Source organism: Arachis duranensis, chromosome 3 (assembly GCF_000817695.3).
Source record: "Arachis duranensis cultivar V14167 chromosome 3, aradu.V14167.gnm2.J7QH, whole genome shotgun sequence".
Lineage (NCBI taxonomy): Eukaryota > Viridiplantae > Streptophyta > Magnoliopsida > Fabales > Fabaceae > Arachis > Arachis duranensis.
In genome coordinates this window covers 119,964,612-119,983,409 of record NC_029774.3, presented here as the reverse complement: position 1 = coordinate 119,983,409, position 18,798 = coordinate 119,964,612, and the positions used below count along the sequence as shown (strand labels likewise).

The 18,798-nt window shown below is 34.4% G+C and overlaps 1 protein-coding gene and 1 non-coding gene across 2 annotated transcripts; one reads left to right on the top strand and one right to left on the bottom strand.

The window, feature by feature from the left end:
* Nucleotides 1–239: 239 nt before the first annotated feature.
* LOC127746023 (small nucleolar RNA R71) lies at nt 240–343 on the bottom strand. The gene has a single exon (XR_008007644.1). It is a non-coding gene; the product is annotated as a small nucleolar RNA R71 (small nucleolar RNA).
* Nucleotides 344–8,860: 8,517 nt separating this feature from the next.
* LOC107480798 (50S ribosomal protein L21, mitochondrial) lies at nt 8,861–11,236 on the top strand. The gene is made up of 5 exons (XM_016100972.3): nt 8,861–9,442; nt 9,533–9,613; nt 9,888–9,989; nt 10,522–10,596; nt 10,678–11,236. Exons 1-5 carry the CDS (start codon nt 8,981–8,983, stop codon nt 10,795–10,797), a joined length of 840 nt encoding a protein of 279 aa, XP_015956458.1. The 5' UTR covers nt 8,861–8,980; the 3' UTR covers nt 10,798–11,236.
* Nucleotides 11,237–18,798: the final 7,562 nt, after the last annotated feature.

Here is an 18,798-nt window from a genome sequence, read left to right as displayed (position 1 = left end):
AGTTTCATGGACTTCCATTAGAAGATCCTCAACCGTTCTTATCTGAATTCTTGCAGATCTGTGATACTGTTAAGACCAATGGGGTTGATCTCGAGGTCTACAGACTTATGCTTTTCCCCTTTGCTGTGAGAGACAGAGCTGGGACATGGTTGGACTCACAACCTAGAGAAAACCTGAACTCTTAGGACAAGCTGGTCAATGCTTTCTTGACCAAATTCTTTCCACCTCAAAAGATGAGTAAGCTCAGAGTGGATGTCCAAACCTTCAGACAGAAGGAAGGTGAATCCCTCTATGAAGCTTGGGAAAGATACAAGCAATTAACCAAAAGGTGTCCTTCTGACATGTTTCCAGAATGGAGCATCATATGTATATTCTATGATGGTCTGTCTGAGTTATCCAAGATGTCATTGGACCACTCTGCTGGTGGATCTCTTCATCTGAAAATGCCTGCAGAAGCCTAGGAACTCATTGAAATGGTTGCAAATAACCAGTTCATGTACACTTCTGAGAGAAATTCTGTGAATAATGGGGTGACTCAGAGGAAAGGAGACCTTGAGATTGACACTCTGAATGCCATATTTGCTCAGAACAAAATATTAACTCAGCAAGTCAATATGATTTCTTAGAGTTTGACTGGATTGCAAGCTAAAGACGCCTCCTCTGAAGGAGAAGCTTATGACCCTAAGAATCCTGCAATGGAAGAGGTGAATTACATGGGAGAAGCCTATGGAAACACCTATAATCCTTCATGGAGAAATCACCCAAATTTTTCATGGAAGGATCAACAGAAGTCTCAACAAGGTTTCAATAATAATAATAGTGGGAGAAATAGGTTTGGCATTAGCGAACCTTTTCCATCATCTTCTCAGCAACAGATAGAGAATTCTGAGCAGAGCCTCTCTGGCTTAGCAAACATAGTCTTTGATCTATCTAAAGCCACTCTCAATTTCATGAATGAAACAAGGTCCTCCATCAGAAATTTGGAGGCACAAGTGGGTCAACTGAGTAAAAGAGTCACTGAAACTCCTCTTAGTACTCTCCCAAGCAATACATAAGAGAATCCAAAGAGAGAGTGCAAGGCCAGTAATATGACCAAAATGGCCGAACCTATAGAGGAGGAGGATGGCATGATTTCCATTGAGGAAGACCTCAATGGACACCCACTGACCAATAAGAAGTTTCCTATTGAGGAACCACAGGAATCTAAGGCTCATCTAGAGACCATAGAGATTCCACTAAACTTACTATTACCATTCATGAGCTTTGACGAATATTCTTCCTCTAAAGAGGACAAAAATGTTACTGAAGAGCAAGTTGCTCAATATCTAGGAGCAATCATAAAGCTGAAAGTCAAATTATTTGGTAATGAGACTAGGGAGGATGAACCTTCATTGATCATCAATGAACTAAGTGCATTGGTTCAGCTGAAGTTACCTCAAAAGAAAGAGGATCCCAGAAGGTTCTTGATACCTAGCACCATAGGCACCATGACCTTTGAAAAGGCTCTGTGTGACCTAGGATCAAGTATCAACCTCATGCCACTCTCTATAATGAAGAAACTAGGGATCTTTGAGGTACAAGCTGCAAGAATCTCACTGGAGATGGCAGACAAATCAAAGAAATAGGCTTATGGACTTGTAGAGGATTTCTTAATGAAGGTTGAAGGCCTTTACATCCCTGCTGACTTCATAATCCTAGACACTGGAAAGGATGAGGATTAATCCATCATCCTTGGAAGACCCTTCCTAGCCACATCAAAGGCTGTAATTAATGTGGATAGAGGAGAGTTAGTCCTTTAGTTGAATGAGGACTACCTTTTGTTTAAGGCTCAATGATCTTCCTCTGTAAACATGGAGAAGAAGCATGAAAGGTTTCATCCAATTCTCTCCATACAGAGTCAAGCAGAGCCCCCACACTCAAACTCTAAGTTTGGTGTTGGGAGGCCACAACCATGCTCTGAGCAATTGTGAAGTTCTGAAAAGAGCTCACTATCAAGCTATTGACATTAAAGAAGCGCTCATTGGGAGGCAACCCAATTTTATTTATTTATCTATGTTAGTTTATGTTTTCTTTATGATGATGATCATGTGGAGTCACAAAAATAACTGCAAAAGTTAAAAGCAAAATAAAAAATAGCATAAAAAATAGCACACCCTTGAGAACGAGCTTACTGGCGTTTAAACGCCAGTAAGGATACCAAAATGGGCATTTAACGCCCAGCCTAGCACCATTCTGGGCGTTAAACACCAGAACTGGCAAGCAAACTGGCGTTTAAACGCCAGTAAGAGTAGAAAAATGGGCGTTTAAACGCCCATCCTAGCACCATTCTGGGCGTTTAAACGCCAGAAAAGGGCATCAGCTCGGTGTTTAAACACCAGGAATGGCACATAGAGGGCGTTTAACGCCAACAAGGTGCAGGGATGAAAAAAAATCCTTGACATTTCAGGATCTGTGGACCCCACAGGATCCCCACCTATCCCACCTCACTCTCTCTCTTATTCACACTTCTCCATAACACTCTACCCAAAACACCATTCACCTATCAAATCTTACCATCTTCGCTATATTCTCTTCACCACTCACATCCATTCCCTAATTCCCATAAACCTATCATACAACCCACCTACCCCCACCCACTCAAATTCAAACCATTTTCCTCCTAAACCCAACCCTTCTCACACGAACCAACTCCCTCTCTTACCATATAAATATCCCTCCTTACTCCTTCATTTTCACACATCACATACACTCAAAACCACCGTTGGCCGAACCTTCTCAAGCCTCCATCTCCCACTTCTCTTCTTCTACTACTCTCTTCTTTCTTCTTTTGCTCGAGGACGAGCAAACCTCTTAAGTTTGGTGTGGAAAAAGCCTTGCTTTTTAATTTTCCATAACCATTAATGGCACCTAAGGCCGGAGAAACCTCTAAAAAGAGGAAGGGGAAGACAATTTCTTCCACCTCCGAGTCATGGGAGATGGAAAGGTTCATCTCAAAGGTCTATCAAGACCACTTCTACGAAGTTGTGGCCAAGAAGAAGGTGATTCCCGAGGTCCCCTTCAAGCTCAAAAGGAGCGAATATCCGGAGATCTGACATGAGATTAGGAGAAGAGGATGGGAAGCTCTCATCAATCCCATTCAACAAGTTGGAATCTTAATGGTTCAAGAGTTCTATGCTAATGCATGGATCACCAAGAACTATGATCAAAGTATGAACCCAAACCCAAAGAATTGGCTCACAATGGTTCGGGGGAAATACTTAGATTTCAGTCCAAAAAATGTGAGGTTGGAATTCAACTTGCCAATGATACAAGGAGATCTTCATCCTTTCACAAGAAGGGTCAACTTTGATCAAAGGTTGGACCAAGTCCTCATGGACATCTATATGGAAGGAGCCCAATGGAAGAGAGACTCCAAAGGCAAGCCGGTTCAACTAAGAAGGCTTGACCTTAAGCCTATGGCTAGAGGATGGTTGGAGTTCATCCAACGCTCTATCATTCCTACTAACAACCGATCCGAAGTAACTATGGATCGGGCTATCATGATCCATAGTATCATGATTGGAGAGGAAGTGGAAGTTCATGAGATCATACCTCTAGAACTGTACAAAGTGGCTGACAAGCCCTCCACTTTAGCAAGGTTAGACTTTCCTCATCTCATTTGTCACCTATGAAGTTTAGCTGAAATTGTCATAGAGGAAGACATCCTCATTGAAGAGGACAAGCCCATCACTAAAAAGAGGATGGAGCAAACAAGAGAGCCCACTCATGGACCTCAACAAACGCATGAGGAAGTCCCTCATCAAGAAATCCCTGAGATACCTCAAGTGATGTATTTTCCTCCACACAACTATTGGGAGTAACTCAACACCTCTTTAGGAGATTTGAGTTCCAATATGGAGCAACTAAGGATGGAGCACCAAGAGCATTCCATCATCCTCCATGAAATTAGAGAAGACCAAAGAGCCATGAGGGAAGAACAATAAAGGCAATGAAGAGACATTGAGGAGCTCAAGCACTCCATAGGATCTTCAAGAAGGAGAACTAGTCGCCATCACTAAAGTGGACCCGTTCTTTAATTTCCTTGTTATTTGTTTTTCTGTTTTTCGATTTTTTATGCTTTATATTTTTCTATGTTTGTTTCTTTATTACATGATTATTAGTGTCTAGTGTCTATGTCTTGAAGCTATGAATGTCCCATGAATCCTTCACCTTTCTTAAATAAAAAATGTTCCTAATTACAAAAAAACAAGAAGTATATAAATTTTAAATTTTATCTTGAAATTAGTCTAATTATTTTGATGTGGTGGCAATACTTTTTGTTTTCTGAATGAATGCTTGAACAGTGCATATTTTTTATAGTGGAGTTTATGAATGTTAAATTTGTTGGCTCTTGAAAGAATGATGAAAAAAAAAGAGAAATGTTATTGATGATCTGAAAAATTATAAAATTGATTCTTGAAGCAAGAAAAAGCAGTGAATAACAAAGCTTGCGAAAAAAAAGGGTGGCGAAAATTAAAAGAAAAAAAAAGGAAAAGCAAGCAGAAAAAACCAATAGCCCTTTAAATCAAAAGGCAAGGGTAAAGAGGATCTAAGGCTTTAAGCATTAATGGATAGGAGGGCCCAAAGGAATAAAATCTTGGCCTAAGCGGCTAAATCAAGCTGTCCCTAACCATGTGCTTGTGTCATGAAGGTCCAAGTGAAAAGCTTGAGATTTGAGTGGTTAAAGTCGTGATCCAAAGCAAAAGAGTGTGCTTAAGAACTCTGGACACCTCTAACTGGGGACTCTAGCAAAGCTGAGTAACAATCTAAAAAGGTTCACCCAGTTATGTGTCTGTGGCATTTATGTATCCGGTGGTAATATTGGAAAACAAGATGTTTAGGGTCACAGCCAAGACTCATAAAGTAGCTGTGTTCAAGAATCAACATACTGAACTAGGAGAATCAATAACACTATCTAAATTCTGAGTTCCTAATGGATGCCAATCATTCTAAACTTCAAAGGATAAAGTGAGATGCCAAAATTGTTCAGAGGCAAAAAGCTACTAGCCCCACTCATCTAATTGGGACTAAGTTTCATTGATATTTTGAGTTTATTTTATATTCTCTTCTTTTTATCCTATTTTGTTTTCAGTTGCTTAGGGACAAGCAACAATTTAAGTTTGGTGTTGTGATGAGCGGATAATTTATACACTTTTTGGCATTATTTTTACATAGTTTTTAATATGTTTTAGTTACTTTTTAGTATATTTTTATTAGTTTTTATGCAAAAATTATATTTCTGGAATTTACTATGAGTTTGTGTGTTTTTCTGTGATTTCAGGTATTTTCTGACTTAAATTGAGGGACCTGAGCAAAAATCTGATTCAGAGGCTGAGAAAGGACTGAAGATGCTGTTAGATTCTGACCTCTGTGCACTCGAAGTGGATTTTCTGGAGTTACAGAAACCCAATTGACTCGCTCTCAATTGCGTTAGAAAGTAGACATCTTGGGCTTTCTAACAATGTATAATAGTCCATACTTTTCCCCAGATTTGATGGCCCAAACTGGCGTCCAAACACCCATTAGAGACCATTTTCTAGCGTAAAACGCCAGAACTGGCACCAAAGCTGGAGTTAAACGCCCAAACTGGCACCAAAACTGGCGTTTAAACTTCAAAAAGAGCCTATGCACGTGAAAGCTTCAATGCTCAGCCCAAACACACACCAAGTGGGCCCCTAAAGTGGATTTCTGCATTATCTACACTTAGTTACTCATTTTCTGTAAACCTAGTTTACTAGTTTAGTATAAATTGGTAGCATTCTTGAGATCCGAAAAGTCTAAACCTTGTTTGTGGTATTTTGAGTAGGATCTGGGATGGGATGACTGTGACGAGCTTCAAACTCGTGACTGTTGGGCGCAGTGACAGTGTGCAAAAGAATCAATGGATCTTATTCCGACATAATCGAGAACTGACAGCTGATTAGCCATGCGGGAAACCATAGAGGACATATTTTCACTGAGAGGACGGATGGTAGCCATTGACAACGGTGATCCACCAACATACAGCTTGCCATGGAAGGGAGTACGCATGATTGGATAACGACAATAGGAAAGCAGATGTTCAGAGGGAACAAAGCATTTCCATATGCTTATTTGAAATTTCCACCAATGAATTGCACAAGTATCTCTATCCTATTTTATGTTTTATTTCTCTTTTTATTATCAAAATCTTATACCCATTTGAATCCGCCGAACTGAGATTTACAAGATGACCATAGCTTGCTTCAAGCCGACAATCTCCATGGGATCGACCCTTACTCATGTAAGGTATTACTTGGACGACCCAGTGCACTTGCTGGTTAGCTGCGCGGAGTTGTGAGAGAAGTGTGAACTCACGATTTCGTGTACCAATCTTCCCTTGTTGAGTGAGGCACTTTTACCCTTTCTGTGTTGTTCCATACCCGACAAATGTACATGGTAATGGCCTGAAATCTAATTTGTGCTTGTTGAAAGGTGTTTGGTGAGGAAAGCATGGGCACCCAAACACTCTTAGGTTCTCATAGGGAGGTTTCTTCCCAAACATTTTTTCAGTAGGCGACTGTCCATGTAAAACTGGTGTAGGTAATACATTAGTCAACTGGGCTACTGTTATAAATGCCTCTCCCCAAAATTTGGTAGGCATTAAGGCTCCAGCCAACAATGTTAGCCCCATCTCAACTACATGCCTATGTTTCTTCCCTGATTATAGTTTCTTGAATCTTCATAATTTCTTGAATCACTATAATTTTCTCTTCTATACTGCCCCCTTCCATAGCCAAATGAGGACTGGCCTTGTGTTGCTTTGCCTCCATTGTATAATTCTTGTGCCATTCTGTCGCTTGTATATGAGCTTCTTTTGGAGCCAAGGAATGTACAGCAAGCATTTCAATCCCCTGAATGGAAGGCAGCTATGAATTTGGAATATGAAGCCCTGTTGAAAAACAAAATGTGGAAACTAGTCACTCATCCAAAAGGTTAAGCTGATAGGAGAAGGTAACACTAATGGTTATATCTCTAACACTCCCCCTCAAACAAGAGCCCCTTTTGGGGTTGTTTGATTTTTTTGCATAGGCTTTCTTTTCTCTTTTATTTGCCTTATGCTATTTTTTACTTTTGGAGTTCACCAATGATCGAACTCTTGACCTTTCGAATATAGAGCTCTGATACCATGAAAGGTATCAAGAACCTAGATCAAAGATTCAAAGAGCTAATAGCAGGTTCAGAGAAAATAGAAGAAGTGAAGAAGAGAGAAAGAAATGAATATGTGAATTGCATTGTGAAAATGAAAAGTAGTTACTGTAGCAGTGGGTTTTGCTACTTATAGTAAAAAAGTCTCTAGAATTTTCTAGCCACTAACTAGTTTCAGTTTAGCAGTTGACTGGCTAACCAACTAGCTCAACTAAAGGTAGTTACTAAAACTTAAGCATACCTAACATACATGCATACTAAGTATGTATATTCATGATTTAACGATTGAAATGGATATCAAAGAGACGTCTAATAAAATAAAAGATATTATCTGTACACTAAAAAATCAACTATCAAAATCACTTATCATATATTTCTATACAAATATATATAGTTTAATTCGTTTTTAATATATATTTAATATTTTAATACGTATTCGATATATACTAGTAGTTTAATATAATTTAATAATTAATTTTAATATACACATATATGCTACAATGAGCAACTTAACTCATACACTTCATCTAATTACAATCTTTACTCTTTATATAATTTATTTTTTATCAATTATTTTATATAGAATTAGTAAATTATTGAAAGGAAAAAATGAGAAGAAAAAGACAAACAAATATGTGTGCATGGTTGCTTTATTAATTTGTACAACCACTTTGTTGAAGCCAAGTTGTATTTGTATATGTACGAATGTTATGGTAATACTACTAAAATGTAACATACTATATTCTCTTCCATTTATATTATTATGTTAGAGGCGTTAGCCCCTCCTGCTCACAAAGAAACAAGAGTCTTATCGTCATTTTATATAAACAACTGAAAGTTGTCTTGAGAATAACAATATTAACGATAATAATTAGTAACTACTAACTTGCCTTAATTTTATGTTTATCTATATCATGTTCTTTTATTGGTTGTCAGTTGTCACGTTGGCTGAATTATTAGGTGTTTAGCAAAAGTGAATAGCCCCACATATTATCAAATACAATAATAAGGGATCAACCTTAGCTTGTTATTTTATTAGGGAAACGATTACTACTATATATTTTATTTGTACATTGTTACGTAATGCTTTAGTGATTAATCAATACATAGTTGCGTAGACATGTTTTAATTTTGTGGATTACAGCTTAATCCTTCTATTATAATGCAACTAAAGCAAAGTTAAAGGCCATGATATTCGTGTGATTTCTTTTACTTATTTAATTTAATGTTAAGTGACCTTCAAAACCGAAAGTTAAAGTCAAATAAAAACAGTTGTTCACTATATAACTTTTAAAAAAGCTAAACTTGTCTATATATCTCTTTCTTTTTTATTTTAATTTGAGATTAAAAAAAATGCATAAAGACAAACACGTTATAAACGGATTAACGCAAAAACAAGAAATCATTATTTATTTTATAATTGAAGGATTAGCATACCCAAAAAAAATAGAAAAAAAGGAAAATATAATCAATAATTGATCATAATAAATTAAAACGCAAAAAAATTTGTCGAATAACTAGAATATACTGAGCTCATTTGCCCCAAAAGAAAAATAATCTAATCTCAATTTTCATGGGCTTTCCCTTTCACAATTTTTATACAAGATAGTTGTTTCAGCTACAACTCTATGTAGACATACAAAAAAGGTTAAACTATTTTTGTCCTAATTTTTGGGCTTAGGCCCAATTAACAGGAAAAAAAATGGAGAAAGTGATGAAAACCTCTCCAAAAACCTAACTTTCCTTCGCTTCTGCAAGTACTGCTTCATCGTCCATGGCGAGCAGGAGGAGGTGTCTCCAAGCTTTAGCTTTAACGCGCCAAGCTGCAAACTTTGCCCTCAATAAGCCTTCATCGATCTCATTTCCAAACCCACATCTCAATTCTAACCTCTCGCCAACTTTTCTTCCCATTTTCACCCAATCACTATCTCGTTCTCTTCCGCAATGGCACCATCCGCGGTTTTTCTCTTCTTCCGGTAAAGAGGACGATCGCGCGAGCAAGGACGATAGTGGCGTGGAAGAAGACGAGGATGAAGATGATTACGATGATGATGAAGTTGATTATGAGAGCGAAAGTGGGGAAGATGAGAGTGGTTTGAGGTCAGGTGGGAAAAGAGTGTACACGCCGGAGGAGAAGGAAGCGGAGGCGGCGAATATTGGGTACAAAGTGGTTGGGCCACTCACCAAGGGTGATGATGTTTTCAAGCCGTACGAGCCTGTTTTCGCTGTTGTTCAGGTTCACTTTATTTCGCTCACCATGTGTTTGTATAAATGTTTCGGTTTAAACTCGATTTTAGCTTTGGTAACTTTGTTTTTGTTGGTTTAGATTGGTTCGCACCAGTTTAAAGTGAGCATTGGTGACGCCATTTTCACTGAAAGATTGAAATTTTGTGAAGTGAATGATAAGGTCAGTGGTCCTTTTGCTTGCAATTGCAAACACATGTAATCTTTGTCAATACTTGTACTGTTGTACATGTGTTTAGGATGGGTGAGCGAGTTTTACTGTAACTTTACGATAGTTTTAAGGATTTTTGAAGCAATTACATTCTTGGTCTGTATATGTATGTCTCTTTCAATATAATGTGTATGCTAGTATTGTTATTAGCAATGGCTTCTGTGTTGTGTACTAATTATTTGTTATAGATTCTTTCATTTTGTTTGATTTAAATCTTCCCATGCAGTTGACTCTGAACAAAGTTTTGTTGCTTGGATCCCCTAGTCAGACAATCATTGGCAGACCCATAGTGCCAGATGCAGGTGTTCATGCTGTTGTTGAGGAGCATGTAAGTTTGAAACTTCTCAGCTTAATTGAATTTCTTTAAAGTTGTTATAAGGACTTGGTTTTCTTAGCTTAAGATGGCTCTATGGCAGTAGGAATCGAATATATTTCAAATAGAGTGATCTTTCCTCTTTCAGTTAGGTTGCAAATCCTTTTCTTTAATTCTTTCCATTAAAAGACTTGCTTCCTGCTATCATGATGAGATGGAGTCAGAATTATGATTTAGTTTTTAAATGTCATAAGTTTCTCATCTTAAGATGACTGCAAGACTTATATAGTACACTTAATTCTACAATTATAATCATTTGATTTCATTATAATAATATTATAGTTAAACCAAAAACTGATGATTGCATGCATTTTCGTTATGTATGTGTATTAAAGGGTTTCTTATTGAATTTTAGTAGTGAATTTGAAGACGACACTTGGTAAAATTTGTAGACATTTCATCTTGCCAAATGGTGGGATTAAAATATTGAATATCTATGTTTTCTATGTGGAAATTTGTATGATTGCTCATGTTTCTTATTTATCAGGCATTAGATGCAAAAGTTCTAATCTTCAAGAAAAAGAGAAGAAAGAATTACCGAAGAACCAAAGGGCATCGCCAGGTATGTTGGGATCGAATTATTTAATCAAATGTAGTTTTGCCCTATTTGTTAATATTAAATATGCTTGATGCCTATGTTCAGGAGTTGACCAAGTTAAGGATAACTGATATTCAAGGAATCGAGAAACCTGAAAATGTCCCAGCTTCAAAGCCTTCAAAGGCTGCTAAAAAGGAACAGGAAAAGGTTGCTGCTACTGCTTAATAAGGATGTATCCCCTTGGCTGTTTACAATAGTTGCTATCTTAGGTTTGACAGTTGGATGCCGTGTAATGAGCATGATTTTGTTCTTGAGGCACCATCTACATCTGGAAATTCATTTTAGGTGGACATTGTCGATGACCCAATGAGTTGGCAAGTTTTGTAGGGATTTGTCACACAATTCTTTTCCCCCTTGTAATGTTATATTTAGTGGTGCAAAATTTGATCACAAAATCCATTGATTCTTAAACAGGCTAAGTTCTAAACAAATTATGTATTCACTTCTTTACTTCGTTGTTAGTTAACAGCATGACACTTGATTGTACCAATTTCTGACACAAATAAAATGGTCTCGGAACTTAAGCTTTCTCGTCCTGTTCCGACCTTCTGGGTAAAGGAAAGAGGGAAGGAGATAAAGGATTCTGTGCTTCTTACACTGCAAACTATGTCTGGTTCTGTGTTATCCAAAATATCTGCATTTGTCTGTGACCATTACTTTGTTAATATCTTTTGCTTAGAGGGTTGAAAGTTGGAACACGGTTCCACTGAGGTTTAAGTTTTAGCTTAAGCAGCATCCAGTCTCTTGAGATTGTGTGATCAAATCTCAAACATAAACACGTTTCTTTATGGATGTACCTTGAAAGAGCCAAAGAGGTGTTACTGTTACACTAATTGTAAGTTATCACATTTTAACTGGAACCAGAACTAGAGTATTAGTTGGGTTCTTAAGAGAAATTCAGCGTAACTCAGTGATACCCTGGTTTATATTATAATGTTCCAACACATGCTTATGTTGGTCACTGTTAAATAGGGCTGGCAATTCAAATCTTACTCGCGGGTACCCAACCCGGTCCAACCCGCTCGGATAGGATAGGCTATCCGACCTGCTGCGGATAGGTTTAAGTTTTAGCTTAAGCAGCATCCAGTCTCTTGAGATTGTGTGATCAAATCCCAAACATAAACACGTTTCTTTATGGATGTACCTTGAAAGAGCCAAAGAGGTGTTACTGTTACACTAATTGTAAGTTATCACATTTTAACTGGAACCAGAACTAGAGTATTAGTTGGGTTCTTAAGAGAAATTCAGCGTAACTCAGTGATACCCTGATACCCTGGTTTATATTATAATGTTCCAACACATGCTTATGTTGGTCACTGTTAAATAGGGCTGGCAATTCAAATCTTACTCGCGGGTACCCAACCCGGTCCAACCCGCTCGGATAGGGTAGGCTATCCGACCTGCTGCGGATAGGGTAGGGTACGGTCCATGTATGCTTACAGGTAGGGTAGGGTAGGGTATGGGTTTAGGGTGTATCCTACCCTACTCTACCCGCATTTCATATATAAGTATATAACACATATTTTATAAAAATTAGGTATATAATGAAGGAAGTGAAAGTTGAACCCACAACCTCCTTTAAGTAATGACTTACAATAAGTAAACAACCACTAAACTATTTAGTTAATTTAGTAATTTAAAGCATTAGTTTTTTATTTTTTATGTTATTAATATGTATAAATTTTGAAATGATTGAATTTTATATTTACTTTGAAAAAATTAGATATTTCTGCAGGTAGGGTAGAGTAGGGTAGGGTTTAGAACTTTAAGGTGCAGATAGGGTCAGGGTTAAGAGATTCTCAACCCGCAGGTAGAGTAGAGTAGAGTTTTAATAAAATTTTCAAACCACGGGTAGGATTAGAGTAGAGTCCAAACTCTACCCTACCCTACCTATTGCCAGCCCTACTGTTAAATTAAAATAGTGGGACACACATTTCATAGAAGTTACAAAATCAATGGTGATTAATCTTTCACTTTACTACTTTATCAACTTCCTCATTTTAGAGGATCCAAATTTGTTGGTGGCATCATATGTTGTGGCCTATTTTTTTGGATATACACCAAGACAACAACATAACCTATTTTTTGCATGATGAATCTGCTAAGATTGCACACTTTCATTCATAGCCATTCTTGTATGCAACTAAAGAGTAAAGAGTATACTTGTCATGCTTTGTCAATTGTCATTGTGAAACACGTTTAATTATCCCCAAACTAAGGACATCTACAACACATTGCATAGTGCCATTAACTGAGTTTTGCATTTTCAACAGTTTCCTATTATATTTGGAATCAAAATATCCCAAGCTGAAAACCTTTTCTCCTGTTCTATTGATTATTTCAGATGGGCAATGGCAAAATTTATTATACCACTACCAAATTGGGTAAACCCCCGAACCCATAATATATTAAGGCTCTCCCATCTTGAAATGCATATTATGCTTGGAATCATACTTCAAATTCATGAATATCCTCTGCATTGATCCCTTTATATCACACATCACAGACATAGACATGACCAATGTGCCAGTACTGCTGGACTTTCTCTTAACTGGACATTTGGTGATTTAAAGTTTTAAACTCACCACTAAATTTAGTCTGCTATATGAACATCTGATTGGTACTATTTACTTCCAACTTTTATAATTTGTACTTTATACATAGAACATTAATCCCTTAAGAAGTTTGCATTTATATTTTTTATAATTCCAAAATGTACTCTGCCCATTTTATTTGATTAGAAATATTGTTAGTCATTCTATTAAGAAATTATGTTAAAAGAAAAAAAAAAGAAACAATATATTGTAAATTTTTAAAAACTATGTGGAATTTCAAATACTTAAGAAAATAAAAAATGTGTGTTAGACTTTTCTTTTTGTTTCCTCTCTGCTGCCTTCTAATATTGTAAGTTGGTGGGTCATTGGAATGGTTAGGTTAATTAAAAAGAAGATTATTAGAAGAATAATATCTGGTTCGATGGAAGAAAGTGGCTGTAAGTGGAGTCACTTTCTTTGTCAGCTATCAATCTTCTCTAGCTACATTGCATATTAGGACTTGCCACATTGTAAAGCACTTCCCCTTAACTCCCACTTTCGTTTTAATTATGATTATGTTAATGAATTGTTTGTTGCAATAGTTACTCCACTTCTTCCCACTACCCACTATATACTATACAATATAGATATATATATAAACGTTTTATTTAGTCCTCCAGGTTATGTTTCATGATTCAATTTATATATGTAACTCCTTTTTAAAATAAGTCACAAAATATAATCTTGAATTCTGAATTAAATCGTGCTTACAAAATCAAAAACTTATGGTGAGTTGTATGGTGTCTTTGTTATGGTATCCAAATTATCTAACTTATCTTTTAAAGTAAAAAATAAAATATTTAAAATAAAAAATAAATCATGTAAAATTTATTAAATATTATTTATTTATCCTTTTTAGTAATTTAGGTACAATATGATAGGCACCATAATATTCACTTAATATTTATTTATTTTTCAATTATATATTTATTTAATGCCATGGTGCATGTTGGGTTTCGATTAGAATCTATTAGCAAAACATGGGCCACTATCTTAAAGGTTTTCCATTCTGGTCAGACAAATGAGAGAAAGATCATGATTTTACAAAATTCATAGTTGGAAAAATAAAAATATGTTATGGGTAGATAGATATGTACCCAGTGGCGGAGCTTGAAACGAAATTTTGGGGGGGCCAGATAGAAGATAATTGTCAAGATGCTTTTGATATGAATCTCATTTAAGATAAGCTCGTCTAACCTCATCTTTCTGATTTGGGTAATATTGCCAAATTTAAAACCATTTTTCAGGGTATCGTTCTAAAGAATTAAGGTCAAACTCATCAGACGTAACTCTTTAAACTTTTGAAGGTTGTATCTTACTTTCTTCGTGATTCATTAAAGTAGAAGAACTATCTACAAATGTTGATATTATAAAAGTTATATGTTTTTCTTTTTGAATATTAGCCTTCCTCTTAAAAAATGCATCATCAACTCTTTGATTTTTTATGACTATTTTATATAAAAATTTGAATATATATCCAGTAAAATATGTAAAAAAGAAATTAGAAGGACAAATATTAAAATTTATAATATTTATTGAATTTTTTTATCAATTTATACGCATACAATAATATCAATACTTATTGAATATTCTAATATTTTTTATCATATAAAAAATTAAATTAAATAAACGGTAAAATATAAAATAATATTAAATTACATAAATAAAAAATACCTAATTTTTTATATTTGAACTCAAAGGTAAAGGGAGTGTTGCTTATTGAATAGAGAGCTGCGAAATGCGAATACACTCAATTCATTCCAAATCTAATATATTTTGAATGTTTAAAACTAAAAATTATTGTGCAATAAAAACAAGAGATGAAGATTAAACTTTGATATTTTAAGTCATAATAAAATATTTGAGCCAACTGAACTATTTTTTATTTTTTAAAAAAATATTACTAATTTTTTTAATAAAAGTTTGGGGGCCATGGCCACCCCTTGTCTGAACTAAACTCCACGACTGTATGTACCGCTATAATTGCATGGGTGCAGTGCTTGACTGATGCTAAGAAGGTTCAAAGAAACAAAAGGAAAAAAAATCTTAGTATCAAATTAAATAAATGCACGTGTGTGTTTGTGAAAGTCCACTTCAGTAGTGTTGTGACTTTTGAATAATATATTTACCAGCCAGAAGCACTACCCCACTTGTGGTGGGTTCCAAATTTCACAGTTGGAAATTGGAATGCTATTTTACTTGTTTATGTAATTGTGGTATTTAGCGGAGGGAAAGCTAAGGATTATTTTACTACTAACCATGGATTGATTTTAGGTGTGTGTAGTCATGATTACTATGTTATCAATCAAAATTTTACACCACAAATTAAATTGGATATTTAATTAAGGTGAGTTCTATGATGTAGAAAGGAAAAAATTTTTATATCTATAGATATGTGTTAATTTATTAGAGAGTTTGACAAGTGTTTAAAATGAAACAAAATCTGCACTCTTTACAGAAACAGTACAAAAATCTTGTGTTTTTTGCAAGTGATTAGTTCAAAATTTTGATTGACTAATTATATTAATTAAAATTAAATTTAGTAAGATGATGATAGATCTCACCACAAAAATTATTTTTCTCATCGATCTTTAACAACTATTAAAAAAAGGCTTCAGTTTATATATTTTATTTTGTTTGAACTTTGAATTATCTTAATCTTTTAATAAACTAACTTATTATTTTTATTTTTAATCCATATTTATTATTGTTATTACTATTATAGTAAATTTTGCTAGATCTAAATAAAGATTTAATTATTCCGTTAGTTCTTATAGTTTTGCAAAATTTTCAATTAAATTTCTATATTTTTTTATTTTTAATTTGGTCTTTGCACCAAATTTTTTTTAATTAGGTCATTTTTAACAGTAATTAATTTAATTGTATAGGAATCCAACTAAAAAAAATTTTGGTGTAAGAACCCAATAAAAGAAAAAAACGGTATAAAGACCCAATTGAAAAAAATTAGAACAAGGACTCAATTAAAAAAAAATATAAAGACCTAATTAAAAATTTCGTAAAAGTATAGAGAAATAAAAGACATATTCATTATATTATATTGTAAGCCAAAATACAATTGTAATGTATTCCAGAAATACAGCTCACATATTACATAATTAGTCATACTAACAATATCGATTTGTAATTAATTTTTTTCTTTTTTTTATATTATGAGCAATGTATACTGAATGATCTTTTTATTATTAAAATAAAATAAATTACACTAATTTTTGCTAACATCTAAATTCACTAAATACATTTAATTAAATTAATAGTTAACAATAAAAAATACCACTTGTCATATTGTTATTTACAATTTTTAAATTTTGTGACAGTGAACATATTTCTAAGACATTTTAAGAATATGAAACTTATGACACAAATATTTTTTTTATTAGATATATCATACAACCGTTTATTTTTAAACAATATTGCCATATAAACTAATTTACTATATATTTTGTAAATAAAAAATAAATTTGGATTAAATGGTTAATACTTGATACATGTGTTTCTTTTATTGGTTTGGCAATTTATGATTTGTTAGTATAATAAATGACCGCTTAGACTGAGTCGTTATTTTTCGAACAATAATAAAAAAGAAATTCAGCTTATGATGAGGTCTGTTGTTATGTCAACATAATTAGTCATAATGAAAATAATTACTCACTTAAACTTTATGCTAAAAAAGAAAGTTTTTCTGTATCATTGCTGCAAAGAATATAGACTTTGTTTCTCTAAATATTTGTCAAACTTTTTAATCAGTCAACATATATCTATAGGTATAGAAATCCTCTCATTTCTATACTATAGAACTTACTTTTAATTAATAAATGCATAGTAGCATATTAAGATACACCACATGAGACGCGACACGCAGATATACAAATTTTAAAATTTTATAAAATACAAGACCAGAACATATATATAAAATATAAAGTATTTTTAAATAAATTATAATCAGTAGAATTTTGACTTCTAATAGATATAAAATAATATGAAATTGAACATTACTCACAATAATACTCGCTATATATTTTGTAAAGAGAAAAAGCAATATGAAAGATTTCTTCTAACCAACTTTATAAGATGATGTAAATAAGGATATTGTTATTGTTATTAACTTCGATTACAATTCTAGAGACGTATATATAATATTTCTATGCTATAACTTCAATGAATAAGAATAAAATTCTCCGACAAAAATTTTTTATTAAACATTTTTGAGTTCTCTCTTATTAAAACTCATTTATTTTACTTCCTAAAATTACTCCTATCCTTCCTTTATTCTCACAATTCTCCACCTCGGTCACAATTTGAAATCTACTCAAATTTTGGACGATCAAAATATGGTATTCGTATCTCCATACCTAACATGGAACAACATTGAGCAATTTCAAACAGTGTTAGAACTTGCTTTCTGACACTACTTTAGTCAGCATGTCTGCGAAATTTTCATCTATGTGTACTTTTACAAGAGAAATGTTGCCTTTCTCTATAATATCATGCACGAAGTGATATCTTACATCAATATGCTTGGTACGAGCATGATGAACCTGATTTTTAGCCAAATAAATTGCACTTTAACTATCACAACTCAGATTCACGCAATTTTGCTGAAACCCCCAAATCATCTAAAAGACCCTTTAGCCACAATGCTTCTTTCACCCCATCTGCTACTATCATGTACTTAGCCTCTGTAGTAGATAGTGTCACTGTAACTTGTAGCATCGATCGCCAACTAACTGGAGCACCTTGTATTTTATATACATAACCGGTCATAGAACGTCTTCTGTCTAGATCACTAGCATAATCAGAATCAACAAAACCGTTGATTTGACATGATTTTCCACTAAAGCATAAACTTATATCAATGGTACCCTTCAAGTACTTTAATATCCACTATACTGCTTCCTAGTGTGCTTTATCCGGATTTGCCATGAACCTGCTAACAATATTGACTGCCTGTGAAATATCTGGGCATGTACACACCATAGCATACATTAGGCTACCGAGTACCGACTGCACTAGCATAAGGTACATTTTTCATGTAAGCATTGTCTTCTGCTGTTGTGGGAGATTGTTTACTAGAAAGCTTGAAATGTGGAGGCAACGGTGTTACTACTGACTTAGCATTTTTCATTTCGAACCTTTCAATAATGCGCTCAATGTACCTTCTCTGGCTCAATAACAATTTTTGGCTTGGTCTCTTTCTTTTAATTTTCATGTCTAATATTTTTCGTGCAACATCCAAATCTTTTGCTTCAAATTCTTTACCAAGTTGAACCTTTAACCTATCTATCTCCACCTTGCTCTTAAAAGCAATAAGCATGTCATCCACATACAATAGAAGATAGATATAATCACTTCCAGAAAGCTTATGAATGTATACATAATAATAATTATTTTTGAAAAAATCTTGTTTTAATATAAAGGAGTCAAATTGCTTATACCACTGTCGAGGAAATTGTTTTAATCCATATAGCGATTTATTTAAGCGACATACCTGATTTTCTTTACCCTTAACCTTGAAACCCTCAAGTTGATACATGTAAATTTCTTCCTCTAAGTT

Coding starts and splice junctions, on each gene's coding strand:
- LOC107480798 (XM_016100972.3), top strand. CDS start 8,981: ATGGCGAGCAGGAGGAGGTGTCTCCAAGCTTTAGCTTTAACGCGCCAA. Junction 9,614..9,887: donor TTTGTGAAGTGAATGATAAG/GTCAGTGGTCCT, acceptor CTTCCCATGCAG/TTGACTCTGAACAAAGTTTT. Junction 10,597..10,677: donor GAACCAAAGGGCATCGCCAG/GTATGTTGGGAT, acceptor GCCTATGTTCAG/GAGTTGACCAAGTTAAGGAT.